General features: G+C 41.7%; 1 protein-coding gene across 1 annotated transcript; it reads left to right on the top strand.

Moving 5' to 3' along the window:
- The first annotated feature begins 107 nt into the window (after nucleotides 1-107).
- Nucleotides 108-5,607, top strand: STRIT1 (small transmembrane regulator of ion transport 1). The gene is made up of 3 exons (XM_032787371.2): nucleotides 108-158; nucleotides 4,771-4,870; nucleotides 4,956-5,607. Exons 1-2 carry the CDS (start codon nucleotides 146-148, stop codon nucleotides 4,863-4,865), a joined length of 108 nt encoding a protein of 35 aa, XP_032643262.1. The 5' UTR covers nucleotides 108-145; the 3' UTR covers nucleotides 4,866-4,870; nucleotides 4,956-5,607.
- The last annotated feature ends 19,246 nt before the right edge of the window (nucleotides 5,608-24,853 follow it).

Raw genomic sequence — 24,853 nt, forward strand, 5'->3', positions numbered from 1 at the left:
AATGCATATAGCAGAAAATTGGCATCAGTGAAAAAGCAGCTGCAGTACGTTCCAAATATTGCTCTATTTAAAGCATCCCAAAGCTCACAGTAACAACTGCAGAAGCAAACCTTAAAAGTTGTCAATAAATCTAGTGGCGGGAGGAATGGCAGAACTAGGTAAGATGCACAAATAAATAATGTATTAATGTGTGTTTAAAATGCATAAGTGTGTTTAAAATGCATAAGAATAGCAGTATAGTGCAAAGATATTATGCTACTTGTAAGCTACTAATTCCTAGCTGATGTATTGTATATTTTACTTTTCAGTAAAGGAATAGGGTCAATTTGAAATCCAATTTGCTAAAAAAATAAAAATAGGATTAAAAGTATTTTGAAGTTTCCTGCTTCTGAATCTCAGTGACAGTTTTCATGCTTTTATAATCACATTTTCCTGTGTTTTTTTTTAAATTCTGTCCCTATGAAAGACTAACAGTAAGGGAAAGTGACTGACTTTATAGGTTAAACACTGAAAATGACTATATGCAAAGTATTGTCAAATACACCAACACACTGAAAACCAGAGAAGACTGTTTTCTCTTTGATCTCTTTCAGCAGTAGTCATCTCAGTTGTTACTTTAACAATAGTATTGTAGTTGCAATCTATTCAGCCAGATGTACTTTTAAAGTTGTCGGGAGTCTCTAATTTACCTAAACTGTTATGAATATTTTGATTTGTGTTTAACAATATATTCATTGCATGTATATGTACTCTGTGTGTGTGTGTGTGTGTGTGTGTGTGTGTGTGTGCACGCGTGTATAAATAATGGTGTTTGTGTGGCTACAATCTGAGGGTATGGAAAAGTGAGAAAGATAATACCCTTTTGTTTTTATATGAGCTAGGTTGTGGTTCCACAGTTCCCAAATAGCACGGCAAAGTGAAATCACGATGAGTGATTTTTGCATTGGTTGCCCATAACAAATGACAATAAAAAAGTGAATTTTACACATACTGATCCTGCTGCATTCACACCATTTTCAGGAGGAGTGGATGGAAAACAACTATAGGTGTAACCGTGTTGGTGGTTGATACATATAGTTATTCAATTTGTTTACTTGTAGAAATAATGGTCTGTTGTGATTTATTATTTGTAGTATTATGTGTTTGTATGTTATAAATCTGTAGGTGGTAAAAGCCAGTGAGAACAATCGGCCACCTACACTGTCACCACTGGTGTCTTCGAAGTATGGGGAAAACAGTGCTAATCTCAGATTCAGCTGTGTGATAACTGTTTGTGAATGCTGACTTTTTAATTTCAACCACTATGCAAAATAAATAATAATATTTAGTATTTATATAGCTGTTTTATAGATAGATATCAAAGTACTTTACATCAGTAGGATATGTCTCAGTGTTCCCATTTTACAAATAGATAAAGGCAGACACAAATGATTTGGCCTAGATTTTACAGTAAAACAGTGGTAGAGTCAGGGCTAGAACCTAGGTCTCCTGACACTCAGCCTGGTGCCCTATCAACTAGTGTTACTGTCTCCTATATAGCTATATCTTTAACCAAGGTCATGTGTACTCAGCTGTACACTGGATCAAAATTCTCCATTAAGGTCCCTGGATCTTGCACTACTTCAGTGCAACAGACAGGCAATTTATGAGGCAAGCTCACTTAACTGAAAAATAAAAGGATGTTAATTATTTAAATATTAAAATTGCTAAAACAGTCAGTACCAGAGCTCTTCCTTTATTAACTTTGTTATTAAAATGAATTTTCAGTGTGTCAGATTCTGTATTGACAATACATAATTGCACTGAAGTTGTCGGAGTTTGGCAGGTGAGCAGTGGACATCTGGGGCTTCTAACATCTAGGAAGATGTATGCAGGTTGTCATCAAATACACATTCTTAAAAGGCAGGATTGACAGGTTTATTTTATCATTTCTAATCCATGCATACAAGTATACATGAATGTCTGGTTATTAACTATTTCATCATATTATTGACACTTTGGGATATTGAAACCAGCACCTCTTTAAACTGAGCTGACTATCCTAGGGGATGGATTGATTTGTTTAATTAGAATTATCACTTTATAAAAAGTGCTGCTCTTCTTTAGAAAAAGATTTTTTTGACTGCACATTCATTTTAGAACGTTGTAACTTTCTGCTCCAGTCAGAAATTCTCTTTGTAATATTATTTTCCTGTAACAATGACATTCCCTTATTGCTCTTTGGAGAGATACTACAAATAAAAAAATAATAAATTACATATTTTATAAAAGCAGCAACATATTCCATGCTGTGTAACTGTAAACAATCTATTCATCTTAGATATTGAGGGCACAAAGGCAACAAAAGCTCCTGAGTTATTTATAGATTCTTATAACCAGATCCCATACTAGTCCTTTCCTTAGAGTTTGTTGGAATAAGTCTCCTTATCCCAGGGAAATAATAGAATCTTAGAAAAATCTTTAAACTTATTTGTATGGTTTCTATTCTGTACCATAAAGCATGTATGTCTCTAGATATGTAGATGGACACACATATGCAGCATCTGCCATATTGTGGGAAGCATTTATAAGGATACAAGGGGAATAGACAGTGGCACATAATGACCCCTCCCTCAGTGCACCCCATAGGCATATAGCACACCAGAGAGGACAGCGAGGCAGAGTTATAGCCTGTCTCCATCAGTGCCAGCCCTCAGAGCAGGCTCACAGCACAGGGTGGTGCAGCATACACCGTCTCCTTTGCATGGGGTTGCAATCCCTCCACGAACAGTGTGGCTCCACACTACTCCATATTCAGACTATTGGCTAAATGGTAGTTTAAGGTGTGTGTGTGTGTGTGTGTGTGTTTGTGTGTGTGTGTACACACTGTATAGAATATAAAAAAATCTATTAAGTGAAACCTGCTGAGATATTTGGGCCTTAAGTGGCATGGGAGGTGTAAGATCAAGATTTTTAAACCTGTGCAAGGAGCAAATTGGCTTGAGCCCTGGCTTAAAGACCAAAGGATGTGGTTTTTACTCCCCACTGTAAACCCAGTCCAGCCCTATGCCAGATCAGATATCTCAAGTGCAATAGGAGTTCATTGAGACCCTGGACACAATCCAGTTCATGTTAGGGGGAGTTTTACCTGACTAAAGACTGAAAAGCTGAGTCCTTACACAGTTCTGGATAAAAAGGACGAAGCTGAGTGAGGAATGGAGAGACTGGCTGCTTAGTGTCCATTTCCAGTTACATAGTGATGCACTTAGCCAGTACACCCTCATTCATGCAATATCCTATGCTAGTGAAATCCTTGACTTCATAAGGATTACTTATGGGAGTGAGGGTTGCAGGATTAGGCTCTTTGCACTCCATCTTGCAAGCTGCTGAAGCGCAGAGATCCAGAACACTCAGTTTGCTCCTTTCCTGTGCAGAGAAATGTCTGTGGAGTGTGCAAAAAAGAGCAGGGTGCACAGCAATCTGAACAAACCCCTTGCTCTGAGAGGCACACAACTGAGGAAGAGGAAAAACTAGGGCGATGGGAAGAAAGAGAGCATGGCAGTAGCATAGGCGCTGACTGGCAAATATGAGGCATAGTAGGATTTCAGTAACTCCTGCCATCAACCAGGTCTCTGATCCAAAGTCTCTTAAGTCAGTAGACCTTTCCATTGACTGCATTGGACTTTGGATCAAGTCCAGGAGCAGTGGCTTGTGCTTGTGAGCCGTGCTTAGGATGGCCCCTCCACTAACATAAATGCTTCCAATGGTTCCTATGAAACAGTATGCCACAGAGACAGCTGCTTAGTGCCTTATGATTTATGCTGGGCATAGTGTTCTTGCTGACCCATTTGTAGAGCCTGCTCCTCATATCTATCTTCATCCAATTGGCTCTCAAGTAACAAAGCACCATACTTAGCAGCCCTACTGTTAATTTAGCAACTGTTCTATAAAAACTGTCTGCTGCCACCCTGCAGGATACAGTCTTTCATTTGTAATGTGACCTTTAGGAAATATTACAGCCACTCTCAATAGAAGTATCAGCTACACAAATGTCTCAAAAAGAAAGTGTAGTTTGGAATTTCCTTGTGGCTCCATGTCACCAGAATCCTACAATGGAGTTTCTTTGTGTTGTGTGGTTGCTTATCTGTGCTGTATTTGAAGTAGAACTCTATGCAGTTCTTGTGTGTAGAGGTGCTGTATATTATTTAGTGGTATGGCATGCTCTGTGTATTTAGCTTTTATAATGTAGCAGGCAAAACATGGAGCTGTTGATTGCCCCTCCAAGGTTGCCAATGTGATCCAGTCATCTCAGTGTGGTGCATGGTCTTACGCTATCAAAACACTTCCAATATTTTTCATTGCAGGAGGACTTACTTTGAAATGTTTTTTTAAAAGGGAACTTAAGTGGACTCATCCCGACCTCAAAGTATTTCTGTGAATCCCATTCTTAGTAGTTAGCTTGTGGGCAGTACAAACTTGCTATTTGCTGGAAGCAGTTAAATTTTTTTTCTTGAAATGATGTAGGACAGAAACAGCTTTTCCTAGAACTTGATTTCTATTTTCTAAATCACTGTGCTAACTAAGAGTCTTTTCATGTACAAACATCATTTTACATGGTAATTAAAAATCCCTTAGGCTTTCAATATTATCTATTATTGGTTGTCTCAGTTCACTGGTCTTTTTTTAAGATCATCCGAGTTTTCACGTTTTACTTAACAGATTTAGAGTTAGTGTATCGTGACCTATCTGTCCTGCGCCTTCTGAATAAAAATCTATATTCTCTCTGTTTAGGGGCTATCCCGTACTCACGTTTTTTTGTACCCGCACTTCTTGTGGTTGGCTGGATTGTGGGTTGTGCATTAATGGTTTACATAGTCTTCTCTTGATAAAGGTAAGTTTGTACAGTATACATATTCAGTCAACACTTACTACAATTTGCAGTTACCTTTTTACTAAGGAAATTTTTTGTCCTGCAGGAAAGAAGATTTCACAATGACCTTGATTAGAAGAACCCAGAAGTGAAATGGAAATGTCTAGTCCTTAAAATAGGCACTGTACAAGTTGTGTTTTAATACCACAATGTAGGCATGATATACACTTTCTATCTACTACATAGATATGAGGTTGGTTCAGATACTTCTGAATTGAGTGGTATTTGGAGTCCAGTGGTAGGTCAGGTATTTGCCTACTCTCCAAACCATCTTGAAATTCAGCCTTCTTGGAAGTAAAATGTCCAGAATCCTTATTTTTGGTGGTGACAAACAGTGCCAAATGGAGTTGGAGACCTAGATACAGACGTATACCTGGGAAAAGTAAACTAAGTGGGATGCAAGACACCTCTAACCAGTACATGGATCATCTTTAATGTCTTGCGGTAGAAAGGAAATACTAAATTAAAAAATAAATTGTGGAAAAAAACCCCTAACTCTGGAATAATGTTTACTCTCTAAATAAATTTTCCAAAAAAATTTTCTCTTTTCTCATTTAAAATGCAATCACACGAACATACCTATGTATAAATCCATAGGGCCCTTTGGAGGATGAAAGGGAGCTAGAAAAATCTGCTATATTTACATGGCAAGAATGGTATATGTAGTTTGTAGTATAAGCATGACTTAGGCTTTATAAGGCCTGAAACCTTACTGTCTAATAAACATGTAGATAGGTGTCAACTCGACTCTTGATCTTTGGTGTTTAAATCCAATTCTAGGGACAGATTCTGGTCTCCTCACTCAGAATCCAATCTAGTTCCCTTCAGAGTAATTGGAACTTGACTTCAATCGAAGCTGGATTGGGCCTTACCACAAGTAATCCCATTAAATTCAATAGGACTGCCTGTATAAGGAGAGAAGAAATTGACTCCTTGATGGCAGATGAAATTCATTTTCTCATATTAGTGTCTGTAACAGGGTACTGGCTAGGAGATCCAACCCAGGACCCTGTTAGCCTAGCTTCACTTAAAAAGGGGGGATTAGTTTGGAATGGCCGGGGAGGCCACGAACTAATCACCTAAGGGGTTGCACCTCCGGGCCTGAGTGGCCAGTCTGCTATATAAAGCTGGCTGGGAGGAAGCAAGGAGGGAGAACAGGAAAGGGAGGAGCAAGAAGCTCTAGATCAGATGTCTCCAATGTGGCGCCCGTGTCCTGGACCCTGGGAGAACACCCACTGAAATGCCAGCGGTGACGCCTCTCACTGACGCCGCTTGTCACTGGCATTTCGGTGAGTGTTCCACCGCTGCAGTGGTCTTTCCTCTGGTGCCCGCCAGAGGAAAAGGTTGGGGACCACTGCTCTAGATCCTTGCTGGCAGGAGAAGCTAGCGGTCTCCCAGAGTGTTGGTCTGTAAGCTATGTAAATAGTAGGTGGGGATAGGCACGAACAATAAAAGAGTACTGGTGCATGTACTTTGGAGCGGTCTCCAACTGAGTTTGTGGAGGTGCCGGGAGCAGGCACCACTACAGTGTCCATTTGTGCACATTATCAAATCAGTACCAAATTTGGTACAGGTGGCAGCATGGCTGGAAAAAAAAACAACCTCTGTGTATAGAATAGCAGAGGAGATATGGTTCAGGAGTGAGGGACATAGGGAGAGCTGTCTGGAGAAGCTTACACAATAACTACAGCAGTGATATTAATCACTGACTTTATTGGGAACTAATAATTCACTCACAGTGGAAGACAAGAATACCTATGTGATAGTTTGGTGAATGAATTAAAAACATATCACAGGATAATGGTCCCATTGCCTAGTTACGGGCACCAGCCCACGAAGGAGTGAGTGCCTTCTGTGACATGCCAGTTTTGTTTAATGCCTCAACTCAGTATTTTCTGAGAACTTCCGGATGGCTGCTAAACTGCTAAGGTGATGAAGACACTGAAACTCTGCACTTGAAGCCACCATTTACGTAACGGATAGAAGAATCTATGAGCAGATTTGCTAACACATCCTGGTATTCCCAGTTTACATGCAGCAACAAATTGTACATTGCTTCCAGGGCCACATGTCACTCTTCTCCAGTCACATGGTAAGGAGAGTGACCAAGGAACGCAAGTGCATCTATATGTTAGAGAGTGGCATGTGAGTAAAGCTGTTCGATCATTTCATTGCATCACTGTTAAACAATATTTTGAGGGGGTCCTTTTCTGCTGTACCATTACTGGGGGCCCTGGCCTTTGTAATATCCCTATAATAGCATCCTCCCACCCTCCTCCTCAAGGGATTTTTGGTGACCTCCAACAGTTCATGGTGAATTTCTTTTTCTTCATTCTGATAAAGGGGGCTCTTGGCCAAGCTATTCCTTTCCTTCTCCTGTCCTCCCACGGGAGAGGTTCTTGCAGACTTCCCCAGGTGAGCTCCTCTGGTCATTGTGGGGAAGCCTGGCAGATCACAGGAGCACCAGCTTGGAAGCTGTTTGTCTCCAGCTGGTGCTTGGAGGTATTCACCTTCCTGTGCCACACACCTGTAAGACAGACAGATGGTTCATGGGACAAGATGCTAAACACTTGGCACTCCAATAGTGAACTGAAACTGGTGATATTCCCTTAACTTTGGATAAAGAAATAGAGATGTAAGGAGGGGGGATGGAAAGGGCACAAGTGAAGGCTGAAGGAGCAAGAATTGGGGTGAGAAGGATACCTTGTGATGGGGGAGGCACAGCACAGGTCACAGGGTCCAAGTGTGAGTAAACACCTCAGGGATTCCTAGATACCCAACAAGGGAATTATCATTTGCTTTACTTAGGGTTCAGCAGGGATTGGTTAAATGTTGTTTGTTTTCTGTTACTATGGATAAGTGTTTATTTTGAGCAAAGATCCCATGGAAGGCAATGGAATTACTCAAAATTTATGCAGCTGTAATTGAGAGTAGAATTTGGCCCAATGGGCTTTTTTGTCAGGTAAAGATTTAACGACTGGGCTATTAATTTGCTGCATCTAGCTTGTATAACAAAAGTGATTTTTGTATACAGATGTTGCTAAACATACAGCTGTGGAGTTTAAGGCCATATGAGACAACAAGATCATCTAGGCTGACCTAGACTAGACGTACTTTCAACATCAGGTTTTCTTTTAAACCTTCAGTTTCTCTTGGATTTCTAATACACTAATGGCCCTAATATTCCACAATCTAGTCTAGGAATAGCTCCATATGACAGTTATGGTTTTCGTTTTCTTATGAATTGAACCTTGTTGTAGGCCTGGCAGCAGAGTTCATTAAAACATATATTACAATGATGCCCAAAAGAGATTGATTTGTAATTCTGCTGATTGATTGAAAAGCTTTGGGGAAGGCCTCATAAGACAACAGTGCATACTTGCTTGAAAAAACGGATGATATAATGCAGCGAGATAGTACTTCTGAAATATTAGAATGTTCCAGATTTGTAGGATTGGCTTTGATATATTTTTTCCACTCATTTCACATGTGGTCTCATTTACATGGAATTGAAAGGGTAAAACAAAATCAGATGTATACACTAATACCAGAAAATATTCATAGAATCTAAATGCCAGAAGGCTAGCTTGATAAATATTCAAACAGCTGTCTCGACTCAGTGTCATTGTCCATATCAGATGTGTTGAAGCATCTGTTTCAAGTGGATTTAAGCTTAGTTCGATTAACATTGAAATAGATTAGGATGTTAGTGCATTTCTTTGAATTGTTTTCTGAAAGGAAGCCCAGTAAAGTAAATAGAATTTGCAAATACATATTTATTAGATTAGAGATGGTTTTCTGACCCTGTCCTTGAGTTCAGATTGCAGAGTTTTTTTGGATTTTATGCCAAGTAAATAAAAACTCACCATTTTCATCTTCTGCCCATTGACAAATCAAGCCAATAGATAGAACATACATTAATTGTATTCAGGTCTGCCTCCAGTAAATTTGGGTTCCGTTGAGAAATTATTCAAGTTCATTCCTAAGATGTGGTGAACAAACCTTTTTCTCCTGAATACCTTACCTGTCCCAGACTCCTATACAGTGTCAACTACAGAGATAAAGTGCCTCAAAAGGAAGAAATGATAGGTAATGAGTCTGAAATGGTATTTGTGTTTGTGGAAGCAGTTCGGAGAATGGAGATTTTCTATAAAACAGGAGAGACATGGTAACATGTGATATGCTCCAGCCAAGGACATGTCAAAGTGAGAGATGATTTTATTTCACAGAGGGCTCACAGAAGTCTAAGTCAACACCTCATGCTTCGTCCCATGCAACATTTGTCCCTGATATTGCAACTTCATCTGTTTGGATGGACACTTGCCTCCACATGGAGTCACAGTCTCTGATTTCAATGATCCTCTCTGTGTTTGTGCAGTGCCCAGCACAATGGGCCACCATCCTGTTCGGGGCTTTTGGGCACTACCCTATATAAATATTAAATTATAATAACGAGCAGTAAGTATGGTAACCATTTCACTAGCCTCGGTGGGTCACGGTAATTAGGAGTTTCTCTTGTAGCTGCAAGATTGTGAGCACTGGCTGAATCAGTCCTGGTATTGTGCTCCTCTTGCACCTCTGTATAGAAACATGGTTGCAAATCTGGCACTGGTAAATAGCCAAAACTCCTCAATAACTGCTTCCATCTGATGATCTCAAAGCAGTGTATAGACATTCATGACTTAACCCACTCAATGCCCTTTCAATGAATTTAATGAAGTACTGTAACCTGGTAGATAGAACACTGAAACTCAGACGACCTCCACTCTGTTCCTTGCTCTGCTTGGTGATCTTGGACAAGTCACTTCACTTTAGTATACCCCTGTGCCTGTTTACCCATAAAGTGGGGATAATTATATGTCATTCATAAAGCACTTTGAGACCTACTGATGAAAAGCATTATATAAGAGCTTGGTATCATTGTATTATTTAACAGGAGTGAAGCAATCAGTTCCTAAGAGAGTTGATCCACAGAAAGGGGGACATTTTCAGAGGCACCGAGCTCCCACTGAAAATCATTTTTGTGCCTTTGAATATATCCTTCCACGCCTGTGCTGAGCCAAGGACTGATCTAAGTTGTATTAACTCTCAGTTCTATATTTTTTATATATATAAGACCTATATATATATAGGTCTATATATAAGACCATTTGTCCTCCTGCAATTGGATTGAGCAAATATTTAAGTTCTTTTACCAGACAACTTCACAACTGTATCTGTTTTGCATTACACTAACTCTGTTACATAAAGCAAATTAAGTGACAGAGCTTACTTTGTAGACTTAATTATCTCTTTAATTTTTGCAACATTTGCTGCAGCCTCCCTCTTTGTGATGCTGTATATTTTGGACATTATTTTTCAGAGTGATTTATCTCACATGCACCCACCAGATGGCACCCTCTTTGCAGCTATATATTTGAGAAAAGCAGAGCAGCAGACGCAAATGTGATGAAGTGTTTCATTTTTCCAAGCTGAAGCACGTTTGTCAAGAAACTGACCAAAATACATTGGACTCTTTCTTTAAGCTGGAAATTGCTGCACTTAAGCCAAAATGTACATTTATAGGAGATTGCTGAAAATGAAACAGACTCTTTTGATGTTTAATATGATACAAGATTGAATGGTATGGGGAACTGAACATTTACAAAAAAATTAAAGTAAAATATAGATAAACAATGAAAATAAGCTTTAGGCTTTTCTAATTTTTTAAGGGAGGGCAGGTGTGACTTTGGAAAGGCAAAGAAACAGTCATTTACTCTTGTATGCAGTGTGGCTGTAGCCATGTTGCTCTCAGGATGTTAGTGAGACAAGGTGTGTAAGGTTATACTCTTATTGGACCAGCTTCTGCTGGTGACAGACACAGAAGTTGATGCAATAAAAATATCTCACCCACCTTATATCTTTCCCCTTGTAGTCATTCTTGTCAGATTATATCCTTCTTAGCTAGCTTCTTGTCTCTGCCCTCTTGCTTTTGCAGAAGAATCCACAATATAAATGAATTGAAGGCACTATTTTTTAAAAGAGGACAGTGAAACGAAAAATATTTCACTGATGGTTCCCTTGCTACTACTGTTGGGTCCTGTTATGATAAGGAAAGGCAGAATTAATTCAGCAAAATATACACCTCATCCACAGTTTAAACTGCATTGACCATCCGTCAGAATGATTTTTTTGTAATTATTACAAACCATCCAGCTCCAATCTCTGAGCAGCCCATACATGTTCCTTTTAATTACAAAAAAATAAATAAAATAACATATTATGCTGGCACCTCCCACACTTGCAGGGGTGGACTTGAGCTAATAGGTCATTTCTATCTCAGCGATCTTGCCTCATTTGGCAGGAGCACTTAGCATTCAGCCACTTGTAGCATTTCTCAAGGAGACTTTGGCTGGCTGACTTCCACTAAAGGGAGGGCTGTGTTGCAATTAAATTGAGGCAATAGTTTTATCTTTCTGTCTCTGTGCCATTGAGTAAGTGGTTGGAGTACAATGTATTAGCATTTGTATTATGCATGCTGCATAGGGTTAGATACTCTGCTAGTATAAATCTGTGTCACTCCATGGAGGTCCAAGGAACTACACCAGTATACACCAGGTGAGGATTTGGCTCTCTATAAGCAAAGATGACCCATAACATTTTAGGGTGGATCTGCAAACCAAATTTTCAGGGCCTTCAAAACTGAATTGATTCCTGTGAAATGCATAGGACTACACTCACCGGGCTTGCTGCCCAATGCCTAAGGCATAGGACTACCCTCAAGATTTTGTGCAGAAGTGATTCATTCACTACCACCCCCAAAACCCAAAGTGGTGGTGTTTAGTTGGCAGAAGTAAGGTGAGAATCTTAGAGCCCCACCTACCCCCTTTGCTGCTGGAGAAGTGGAGCCCACTGGCTTGTGCTGGGATCTCGGCATAGTTTCCCCCAAATTGTTTCAAGGGACAACTATCCAAACAAGCCAGGGCCTGGGGGCTGCTAGGGTCCCATCTGTCACGGGGTGGTGTGTGCTGCTTTCTGGTACATGATATTACCTTCTCTGTCTTTTGCTTATAGTGTTTAGCTATTTTATCCAGAGTAGCTAGCAATATTCACACAACATTAGTACACAAAATAGACGCTCTTCAACAAATATACAGATAGTATGCTGGCACTTGTCCCCTACAATGAGACGAGGAACATAAAGTAATTGAATTACATTCATTCGCTTAGAAAATACCCTTTCTTGCTTTTCTCTCTTTCACCATCTGACTTTTTCTCCTTTCCTTCTTTGATCTGTTCTAGTCACCTCAGTTCCACTTTCTTTCCGTTCTCTCATTTTATTGATTGCTTTCTCTTTTTCATTGTCTCCTTTCACCTCTTCCTTTGAAAATGCACACTGATTCTTTCCTTTGCATATTCTTACCGTTCTCTGCCATATGGGATCTGCTTTTTCCTGTGTTGTCTTGTTTCTTCCTCTTGTTCCCTTGCTTCTGTTTACTCTGCCTCCTTTCTCCCCACACTCTCATTGCATGAGCAATGAGATCAGAGAAACGTGCTGTGCACCCACAACTACTGTTGATCTCAGGGAAGTTGACGAGTGTGCAAGGGGGTTTGAAGGTGCTTAGTAGCATGCAGGAAGGCCCTCATCCTTCAGCAAATTCCACTTGGCTTGCACAGAACCCCACAGAAGTCACTGGGGCTTTGCACAGATGGACCCGCCTGCACCTGCGTGGAGCCCCTTTGACGTCAGTAGGGCTCCACAATGGTCTGCCCTCTCAGATTTCAGATGATGCTCAGCATCATGCAGGACTAGGCCTGTGAAAAGCAAGGCACTGATCTTGCAATAAGGTCCACATGGGCAGACCCCCATTTCAGGACTAGGGTGGAAGATGCGTGCAGCTCATTCCAGGACCAGGGCCCACGTCATCATTACATGGAACTTCTGACCCCTGGCCACTGCTCCATTTATAAACATCTGTTAATTTATTAAAACAGGGTAACAGGTATGGCAGCGCCTTTCCAAGTACACATTGAGACACTTTAGTTTACTCCTGCCCTTTTATTTCTGTCTTTTGATTCTTTGTATTCAAATTAACAAAAAACTTGGCCCTATGTTACGCTATTGTCAGGTAAAATTAGATTACGTCATTCAAATGGTTAATGTAAAGCAGACCTCTTTGTATGACTTATTAATGTAGCTAATCAACAAATGTAAATAACCTTTAGGGTGTATTTATTTGAGCTTGACATGTTTAAAATACCACCGTACACTGAAAGTTCCAGAGAATGAGGTTTGTATATATATTCAGCAGAATAAAAAACATTAACTTCATTAAAATTCAGTTTTCTTCGCTGTTGGTTACAGGCTTGCTTTTGATCAAAGCAAGCTTACTTATTGTGCAAGACGGCAAGGTGCTATAATTTTGTTCAGAGTGATGTGTAAGAAAGAAGCTGTTGCTACTCCTGGACTATATCATAGATTCGTAGACTCTAGGACTGGAAGGGACCTCAGGAGGTCATCGAATCCAGTCCTCTGCCCTCATGGCAGGACCAAATACTGTCTAGACCATCCCTGATAGACATTTATCTAACCTACTCTTAAAATATCTCCAGAGATGGAGATTCCACAACCTCCCTAGGCAATTTATTCCAATGTTTAACTACTCTGACAGTTAGGAACTTTTTCCCAATGTACAACCTAAATCTCCCTTGCTGCAGTTAAAGTCCATTGCTTCTTGTTCTATCATTAGAGGCTAAGGTGAACAAGTTTTCTCCCTCCTCGTGATGACACCCTTTTAGATACCTGAAAACTGCTATTATGTCCCCTCTCAGGCCTGGTCTACACTACGCGTTTAAATCGATTTAAAGAGCGTTAAATCGATTTAACACTGTACCCGTTCACACTACAACGCCCTTTAATATCGATTCTGCTACTCCTCCCCAGTGAGGAGAGTAGCGACTAAATTCGATATTAACATATCGGATTACGTATAGTTGGGACGGAAATCGACGTTATGGTGGCCTCCGGGCGGTTATCCAACCAGTGCACCAACTGACCGCTCTGGACAACGCAGTCCGACTCGGATGCACGCGGGCAGGTAAACAGAAAAGCCCGTGAACTTTTGAATTACATTTCTTGTTTGCCCAGCATGGAGCTGCTGATCACGCACGGGTGGCGATGCAGTCCCAAATCGCAAAAGAGCTCCAGCATGGACCGTACGGGAGATACTGGATCTGATCGCTTTATGGGGAGACAAATCTGTTGTATTGGAGCTCCGTTACAGAAGACGAAATGCCAAAGCATTTGAAAAAAATCTCCAGCTACACAGTGCTGCATGACAATTGTAATGGAAAGCCAAAGAATCAAATGGAGCTCATGGAGGGAGGAGGGAGGGGTACTGAGACTCCAGCTATCCCACAGTCCACAGCAGTCTCTGAAAGTATTTGCATTTCTTTGGCTGAGCTCCAATGTCTGTAGGTTCAAAACACAAGTGCCTGGCGTGGTTCAGGGAATAGCTCCTCAGTTTACTCCCCCGCCCACGTGAAAGAAAAGGAAAGAAATCATTTCTTGACTCTTTCATTGTCACCCTATGCGTACTGAATGCTGCTGTAGATGCGATGCTGCAGCAGTGAAGAGCAGTATCTGCTCCTTTCCCCTCCCTGGTGGTAGACGGTGCAATAGACTGATATCCATCGTTGCCATCAGCCCGTGAGTGCTCCTGGCTGGCCTTAGGTGAGGCTGGCTGGGGGCACCTGTAATAATGGAATGACTCCCAGTTATTCCCAGTAGATGGTACAGAACGGCTTGGTAACCGTTTCCTCATAGCAACTGGGGCTGAGCTTCAATCAGCCCCTCCCTTTCCTGTGTAAAGAAAGATTCTGTACTGCCTGGACTGTCATAGCAGCAGCATGCTGTGCTCCTCTCCCCACAGCCGCTTAATGTCCTGCCTGGACTATCATCGCGCGGGAGGCTGCCTCCCCCTCATTTTATGTCACTAATCAGTGTTTCTTATTCCTGCATTCTTTATTACTTCATGACACAAATGGCAGGACACTGCCACTGTAGCCAGAAGGTTGGGGGAGAAGGGAAGCACGGTGGGTGTTGTTGCAGGGGCACCCCATTGAATACTGACACGGAGCAGCTGTGCTCTCTTGATACAACTGTCCTCTAATACACTTGCCCCTTATTCTAGGCAGGACTGACCCTATTTTTAGAAACCATAAGGGAGGGATTGACTTCGGGGAGTCAATCCCAATTTTGCTTTTGCGTTGGCCCCGGCCGATTTCAGCCAGGGGCACTCATATAGCAGCGGACAGTACAGAGGGAGAGAGAACCATCATATTACCAGTTTACTCCGGCAGTAGACAGTACAGAATGACTGGTAACCGTTCTGCTATCAATGCAAAGCAAGTGAATGCTGCTGTGTAGCGCTGGAGTATCGCCTCTCTGCCGCGGCATCCAGTACACATATGGTGCCGGAAAAAAAAAAAAGCTGAATGGCTCCATGGTTGCGTGTATGGTGTCTGCCAGGGCAATCCAGGGAAAAACGCGCGAAAGGATTGTCAGCTGATGTTTTCCCGGAGGAAGGAATGACTGACGACATTTACCCAGAACCACCGCGACAATAATGATCAACCCAGAATTCCAAGGGCGGGGGAGACTGCGGGAACTATGGGATAGCTACGGAAGAGCTACCACAATGCAACGCTTCAGAAATCGACGTTAGCCTCAGACCATGGACGCACAATGCCGAATTATGTGCCTAGTGTGGCCGCATGAATCGAATTTATAATATCAGTTTTATAAAAACCGATTTTAGCTAATTCGATATTATCCCGTAGTGTAGATGTCGCCTCAGTCTTCTCTTTTCCAACTAAATAAACCCAATTCTTTCAGCCTTCCTTATAGGTCACGTTCTCAAAGACCTTTCATCATTCTTTGTGCTCTTCTCTGGACCCTCCCAATTTCTCCACATCTTTCTGAAATGCGGTGCCAGAACTGACACAATACTCCAGTTGAGCCTAACCAGTGCAGAGTAAGAGCGGAAGAATGACTCTCGTGTCTTGTTTACAACACACCTGTTATTGCATCCCAGAATCACGTTTGCTTTTTTGCAACAGTATCACACTGTTGCTCATATTTAGCTTGTGGTCCACTGATGACCCCTAGATCTCTTTCTGCCATACTCCTTCCTAGACAGTCTCTTCCCATTCTGTATGTGTGAAACTGATTGTTCCTTCCTAAGTGGAGCACTTACCCTCATATGCCAATCTGAGGGTTAGGCTCAAGCATGGTCACTCACTCCTAGAATGCAAGAGTTGGGTGTTCTGAATAAGTAGCATTTCCAGCCCTGAGAAGAGGAAGGGATGGGTAGTGGGAGTGAGGTTAGAAATTCCTCTAATGACTTTGAGGCTGATATTTCAAGATTCTGAACTCCTCTGTCAAAGTGCTGAACTTCCTTAGTTCCTATTGACTAAAACTGGAGTTGAGGGCACTGAGCAGCATGCAGGATCAACAGCATTGGTGGGCTTCTGGCAGCTGTGCACACAAGCATTATAGGGCTACCTCATTTAAAATTGTCGTTGTTATTTAATATTTGTATCGAAGTAGCGCTAGAGGCAATCCAGATTAGGGCCCCTTGGTGCGAGACAGGGTAGAGACAGTCAGTCAGTAACAGTCTCTGCTCCCAGAGTGCTTGAAATGTGAGAGACAATGGAACAGGTGAATGAGATAAACAAGTGGGGTGCAATTAGGATGACAGAAGTGATCTGGGGAAGTGTTTTGTTTTTGACAGCAGAAGACTCATGGGACCTGATTCTGTGCTTGCTTACACTCCATTTATACCATTGTAACTCCATTGATAGGATTTACATGGTTGCAAGCAAGCAGAGAGTCACGGCCATAGTGTTTGGGGGTATATGCTTTAAACCCCTGAAATAATCAGAGATTGTGTGTCTGTTCTCTGCATGAGTTATCCTGTTCTGAATTATAAAGAGAGGGGATTGTTTGGTCCTTTCAGCTAGTTTAAAACCCCATACAGATAAAAGTTTTGCAAAGGAAGGAATATTTAAAGGAATAAAAAGTTCCATTTATGAGGTTTTCTTGTCAGCTCACATTGTGGATTGTCACAATCTATGTTAGAGTTTTCTGTAAGGCCCAACACTGTAGTATCTGAATGCTGATTTGGCCCTGAGATTGATGTAATATGGATAGTGTATCTTTGGGGACACTAGATGACATAGTGAATCAAGCAATTTCTTTTGAGGGTTATAGGGTAAGAAAATTTGTAGCTGCTGTCACAGAATGGCCTATGTAAAAGTGTGAATGTTTATAGGGAGTAAGCGCTCTGAATATCTGCAAATCACTGCTCCCACTAGGGGGTCAGAAGAATTTGAAGTTTTATACAGAATATGTAATTTACAGACTCTATTATATTAAGGAGAATCTTACCTACCTCCTTAATAGAAATGGAACCCAAAGCCCTTTAAAGACTGTACAGATTGCAGTGTGGGTTGCAATGGGTGTGGATCAATGCAGAGACTGGCTTTCCACTGCTCACTTTGAGAAATACATCAGAACCCAGCTTCATTGCACAACAGATTATTAAAGTAAATGGAGAATACTATATCCGGTGGAAGATGGATATAGTTGTCCCATATACCCCAGGGTTTACTTTTTATCATACACACAATTGCCATCTTCTTTTGTTTTCCAAACTGACATATTTCTGTATTGTGAAACATTTCTCCAACAGCGTGAAACTGATTACATTAAGTCGTCTCAAATTGCACTACACTCCTGTTGTAAACTGACATGATATGTATCTTGTTTTTCTGGAAAGAAAAATAACTAAACAGTACGTGGGTCTCATGCTAAAATAGTTTAGGTGGATTTTGTTTTAAGTGTTTTGTTGAGGCACCCAACGCCCCCTGGACCTACAATGGTGTAGGCGTGGTCTCCCCACTCATAAGGCACTAGGGCTCTTTTCTGAGCCCCTTCCAATTTTTCAAAATTTTGTTTAAAAGTGTTAGCACCAGAACTGGACACAGTATTCTAATACCGGTCTGCCTAACGCCATATAGATAGGTTATGTCACATCTTTATTCCTACTTGATATTCCCCTGTTCAGATATATTTATTTATCTTATCTGGTTTTAAAATGGCTGCCACAATAATGTCTAGGCCCTCCGTAAGTTTAAAATACATAGTGAGACTTAGGGATCAGTGATTTCAGAGATCCATGTCATCTTGATGATGTTTTGCATTATATTGTTCCATCTGATTCAACATGGTGCTGTGGAACCTCATGCGCTGAGCAATAAGCCTAACTGGAATTACTCTGTAACCTCTTCTCATACTTATGGCTTTTAAATGTATGATTTCCCCCATGAAACTTTAGTGTGTGTATGATGGCTAATTTATTTTGTTTGTTGCTATGCTATGGTTGTGACCAAGAAGTTATGAAAGAGGTTGAGAAACCTCAAGGCATTCACATTTTTGTTAAAAACCATTCTTGGAATTACTAGAATGGACTTCGCTCAAGTTTATGAAATTGTTGGATGCAGAAAAGCAAGAAACTTACTGTATGTAGGAAAATATACATGAGTCGATTGGCAAGAAATACTTACTTCACACAAACCTTGTCCATACTAGGGAATTGAACCCAGTTTACCACCACTAGCTGGCATCTCCATTCACATTCTGGATTGCACTGGAAAGGCTTGGGTTTGTTGATTCCATAAAATTTTACGGTCACAATTTCTATAATCATTAGGAGCCTGATAGTTGCCACCATCATTACCAGTCTGTTCAGATATCCAGTCCCCATAATCTGTGAGCTTTTCCTAGAGACCTAATACCTGGAGTGACAAAATCAAGAGGAGTTGAGGGAGCTCAGCGTGTCACAAAAATGGTCCATAAGACTCAGATTTTTAAAGGTATTAGACGTCCCTGTGCTCAGCATTGCAACGCCTGAATCTCATTTTTGAAAGTGATATTGGCACTTGCCTAAATACCTTGAGAAATCCAGGCTTAAGACCCTGATTTTGTTTACACTGGAGCCAGTGGAACTTTTGCCAATGACTTTAGTGGGAGCAGGTTTGGGGTCCAAGTTTCTTCACAAAATCTATAGATGCATGGCTTGTTTATGGTAGTTAGATACAGCTAAACCCTGGGTCAGAGTTAGTTTATCTTTAAAATTCCCTTTTGACAATCATCTTGTATCTGGTCTGGTTAGTCCTTGTGAGCGGCAGATGTTTACAAGCTGTCTTCCTCTGAACAACTTTGTTACAAGTGCCCACTATCTCTGAGGCACAGCAGTTTTCCTACTCGTTACTGTTCCTTCCTGTGGTGAATTCTCCCTTTTAAGCTTGCTTCCTCCAAGTAGAGCAGGCTCTGCAGGTGGGCCTATTTAGTACTCATTGAGCCAAAGGAGCTTGTTAACCTTTTGCTGATTGGGTCTACGTCTTCACTACCCGCCGTATCGGCGGGTAGCAATCAATTGCTTGGGGATCGATATATCGCGTCTCATCTAGATGTGATATATCGATCCCCGAACACGCTTATATCGACTCTGGAACTCCATCAACCCGAACCCTATGTTATTCACTTAGCTGAAGTTGCATATCTGAGATCGATTTTCCTCCGTAGTGTAGACCAGCCCTAAGATGGGGAATGCTCCATCACAGCCAGTTAGTCTCTCTTCAATGGATAGTATAGCAAGAAAAAAATGCTGAAAATAAGTATGTATTCCTGGGTGTATCAGCTTGCAGAAATAAGTATTGACTATTTCATGCTATACACATTTTTACATTTAACTATGGGGTTCAAATACATTTTTTTGGCATAGTCAGTTACACATTAGGCCTCACATGTTGGATTCAGAAGAAACTTGCCCAAACCCATCTGTGATAATGAATAGTTGCACTATTAACATTCACTATTCAGTTGTTAAAATTACCTACAATAGCATCCGGTTTTACCCCAGGTTCTTGTTGCTTTTTCTCTATTTGCCGTCCCTTCTGGAATATTGCGCAACACATCTTACGTTCTAAAGGAGGTGGTCACAGCACCATCCTATCAATGGTCTGGAAATCTGAGAGCTTCTTCCCTCCTTCTATAAGGAGTTGAAATGGACAGATCAGAAGTTCAAGTTTGGAGTTTTGGCCACAAATTTCAGTGAACTTGGACCCTACTCAAATCTAATGTGCTTTTATTTGCTTTGTGATGTATTCCATTGCAGTGCCAGCTTTAGGAGATAGCTAGTTCAGGATGTAGTCCTATGGAGCTCAGGCAGAATGAGCGAGCTAAATGTCTCCCCTTGCAATGCTACAATGCCACAGTTGCATGACCAAACTTGGATATGTACAGCAGATTCACACAGGCTAATTTCAGAAGAATCTGAATGTTTTCCCATGAACCATTCATCCTACTCTAATAAGTAGCCTCAAGCTGTATGCTGGAAATGTTCAGGTTGATTGAGATAATACATTTTTAGATTCACATGAAAATTTACTCCCTCAGAACCAAAAACTAAAGAAGAAACAACACCAAAAACCAGCTAGCACATAAATTGGTCAATTGTTTACTGAAAAGGCAATAATCTGTGATAAACTTTTTTTCCAAAAAGTTTATTTTTTTATTAGTGCTCTGAAGAAAGGCAAAAGGTCATTACTCTTGCTTTTCCTCCCAGGAAAGTATTAAACAGCAATAGGGAAAGGGTTCCTGAAAGAGCAGAAGTTAAGTGGTGTAATGGACTAACACACTCATGATTCCATATAGGCCCAAGTTCACATTTTGCTTTAACATATGTGAAATAAGGTTAGGGATCTCAATCTAGTGTCTAAATAGAAATTCATCCTTAGCATAAAACCCTCAATTAACTTGCACCAACTGAGAGTCTGTTCTTTAGAGACACCATTTGCTATAATAATAGGAGTAGACGGAAGCACTGGGCGATCATGATTAAATTCAATGGCAGAACTAGGTTGAGTAGTATGAACAAAGCTGTCAAATGTTGCCACCTGTTTATGGCCTATAAAGATCCATTTCTAGAGCTGTGCTCACATAACGCTCTGACCCCACACAAAGTCACACCGTGAGGCCAGTTGCAAATTATGTAATCTCTAATTGCTTTGAAAGACTAAAACACAACATGCAAATGAAAAGGGGCTATTTTATTTAATTCATTTATATATTTTATTACATATATTTTCATTTACAGTACTTGGAAAAAGAAGTTGACAGATGTACCAAATATTTTAATTACATTAATTGCTTGCACAATAAACACTTGCTGCATGGTAAATCATCTTTAATTAAACATAGTACTCAGTCAGATACATGATTTTTTGAATGAAGGACAGTCTGCAAATAATAGATAAAAAAGATATTGGCAAATGTTCACGTTAGTAATAAAGCATTTCCAAACTGAGTTTAGCTAATACATTAACACTTTAAGAATGCTGTCATAAAACTGCTAAAGAGAAGGAAATAAAGAACTTCTACATCTTCCTCTGGAAGATTAGATTTACAACGTAACTTTTTGCTAATTACTAAAGTGCTGAATGAATAAATAGCCACTGGAAATAGGAAAACTAAGCCAATTTAACTGCACAAAAGTATTCACTGGAATAGAAAAAGTCTGTTGCAAAACAACACCTCTCCCATCTCTATCCATTTTGGGGGGTACACTGTCTCTCCAGGCCATATGGGGACACGTTCAGCTTGCTTTTATCACATGAGCAGTATTTGGGCTATCATGCACACACAGTTAGCATTAGCAAATAGCAGTACCAGATGGGAAACTTGTGTGACTGTGCTCTTTCCCTGCTAGATAAATTCATTTTTCAAAGAACAGCACTGTTCATGTACATAGGGCCCATTTCACCTTTGCTTACATGTTTGTAGCTGGCACTGAGTTTTGTGTTGGAAGTGTTGTCACAAGTACTGGAGGCTAGCTGGGATTCTCCAGGTCACAGTCCCACAATTTGGGGTGTTCTCAGGAAAGGGGTTCCCAACTCAAGGATGTAGTTCTTTGCCATCTTGGTCCAGCAGAGCCCTAGCTGCTTGACATAACGTCTGCGGGAATTCTGCGCCACTGTGTATGCACAGAATTTATGTTCCCCACTGATTTCTTTGTGTTCCCGCAGAAAAATGACTTTCTGAAAGGGAAGAAAAGGAAAGCCACAAGAGCAGTCATGTGACCCTCCCCAGCAGTATGTTTTGGGTGCCCAGGGAGAAGGTCCCTGAGGCAGAGATGGTGGGGCAAGGGACAGGACTGGGGAAGCCCATGCTGGTGGCTCCTACCGTGTGCCAGGCTCAGCTGCTAGTCTCAGCTGGGCTGGAAAGGACAAGACTTCCTCTTCCCCTGAATGGCATCCGGAGCCGGGTCAGACCCACCTCCATTTCTCCCCCAGCTGCAGGAAAGCTCTGCAAATGCCACCCCACCACTTCCTGCACCCATTGCCCCTCAGCTGAAGGGGAATGGATCCATTTACAGGGAGCTGTTCCCCCATCCGCCCAACCCACAGGCATCCAGACTCTCGCATACCCAGATCCTCTGGACGAGCCTCACCCTTCCATACCCATAACACCCCCGAGCAGTCCCACCTGGACTACCCTAACAAGCCACCTGCACCCAGATCCCCACCCCACCGAGCCCCACTTCCCCAGAATATGGACCCCCCCACTAAACCCTCTACACCCGGAGCCCCCTGCTGATCTCTATCATCCTCTCCCCCACAGATCTCCTCCTGCTGAGCCCCAACCACCTTCACCTGGACCCCTCTGCAGAGTCCCATTACCATTGTACCCAGAACCCCCCAGCAAGCCCCTGTGCATCCAGATCCTCCCTGCACCCAGATCCTTCACTGAGCTGCCTGTACCCAGATTGCCCCACACAGAATCCTCTCAACCCACACCTGAATCCCCCTGCACTAAGCCCTTCCACACTTGGATTCTGTCTTGCTGAGCCTGCCTGCCCACACCTGGTGCACCTGGCATGAAGGGGCAGGGCTGGGTCTTGTGCAGTGTCAGGGTTGGGTGCAGCCTCACTGCTGAGTCTGTGTCCTGGGCAAGAAGCTGCACAGTGATCTCTCACTTCTGTGCAGCCAGTGGCCTCTGCTCCCCAATGCCATGCTAGAGGCTCCAGATTTATTTGACAAATAAAATGTGCAGAATTTTGCAGAATTTTAAAATATTGTGTGCAGAATTTTTAATTTTTTGGCACAGAATGTCCTCAGGAGGATAGCATTCAGGACACATTACAAATCCTGTCTATTTCCCCAGGTCTTTTTCTGATGGGGGGAGTTGAATATAAAGGGAAGCAAGTTGAGGATGGGAAGCTTTAGTTTTTAGGCTGGATGGAGTTTGGGAGTGATTAGTCCATTGGTCTGTGCCTGTGTAATACTGAAAGTATAAGGGGTCCGGTGGACTAACACTTCTCCAGTTCCTTCTTACAGCTACATGGCATGAGTTGGAATCCTCTGTGTATTTTTAGTGTTTGTGTTTTTTAGTCTAGTTAGTATAGTTTCTCTCTGCCTCAGGTACCCTCTCCCTGGGGAAAAGGAGTATGCCTAGAGTCCCGGGATATAAGACTGTCCCGGGGTTTAACTGTGTCACCTGCCTCCATTCCTTCTTGGTCAGTGACAAACATCAGCACTGCCTTTATTGCCTGGGGGAGGCTCATATCTCTGCCAAGTGCAGCATTTGCTACTTCTTCCCTCCCCGAACCAAGGAGAGATGAGAACTTCGACTGAGGAAGTACCTCAGGGAGAAGACCATGAGACTCTCCTCCCACTTTATACATTGGCTTTGGCCTGCAATGAATTGGAAAGGAGATGACCAATGGAGATAAGATGTCCACGGAAGATGGAAGCCAAGGATGGAACCTTCAGGGAAAGCAAGGTGGAGGGGTTTCGCAAGAAAGGAAATTCACATTTGACCTTCACCAATAAGGAGAAATTGAAATGCTCAGAGATTAGAATATTTGTCTTTCATGTAAACCCTGATACGGTCAGTGTGAGATTCTCTTTTGCTAAGAGAATTGAGGAAGAAACAATCAATACATGCTTTATGGGGCATCAGTTAGATCCCCCCCACCCCCGGATATTACTGTTTCATGATGTCTCTGTTAATGCCAATTTCATTCTACATGCATTTTTCATTCACCCAAACCAAACACCAGATTTTCATTGGCGACATTATAGCATTAGGAGGCATATGCATTTTATGGAAAATACAGACACTTGGTAGCACATTGTTTCCACCATTGGTACCTTGTTTATTCCTCATGGTTAAGGCTACGATTTTGTCACAGAGGTCATGGTGATCATGGAAATTGTGTATTATTGGTAGTTGCTGTAAAACCAAGTGGTGTTGCGACCTAGTGCACAAGGTTGCAATGTCACTCAAGTTTGTCCTGTTTACCTCTGCCTCCATCTACAGAGGGACAGATGGACCAAACCTGAGTGGCATTGCAACCCCATGTGCCAGGTTGCAAAGCCTGGAGCAGGGAGCAGGGCCCAGCTCTGTGGCAGAGGAGCTGTGGGGTGGTTACAGGGTGAATGTGGGGTGGGCTTGCACTCCAATCTTCCCCCTGAATTATTGTTTTTTCTCCCACGCCTCTGCCGGGAAACTTACTAAACATTTCTGTGCCAAAATTGTGGACTTTATCATGGTTATAACTTCAACTTGTAAATATGACAGTTTATTGTACAGTGAGCTCTACAGAGATCCAGTGCAGTCACCCACAAGTTGAATTCCTGCTGTAAAATCTTCAGGGCATTTAAATGTTTGATTGAGGAAGCACTAAAATATAAATGCAGGAGTCAGTGACATTTCCTTGGCCCGATGTTGTTTTTAAGGCCTTTGGTAAACACTTTCTAGCTTATTTGTTTTACAGGGCATGTCTATAAATATTTCCCTGGCATATTCATTCTTAGAGAAGGAAAAGCTTCATTGTG

The sequence above is a fragment of the Chelonoidis abingdonii genome, chromosome 8 (assembly GCF_003597395.2).
Source record: "Chelonoidis abingdonii isolate Lonesome George chromosome 8, CheloAbing_2.0, whole genome shotgun sequence".
In the NCBI taxonomy this organism is placed as follows: Eukaryota; Metazoa; Chordata; order Testudines; family Testudinidae; genus Chelonoidis; species Chelonoidis abingdonii.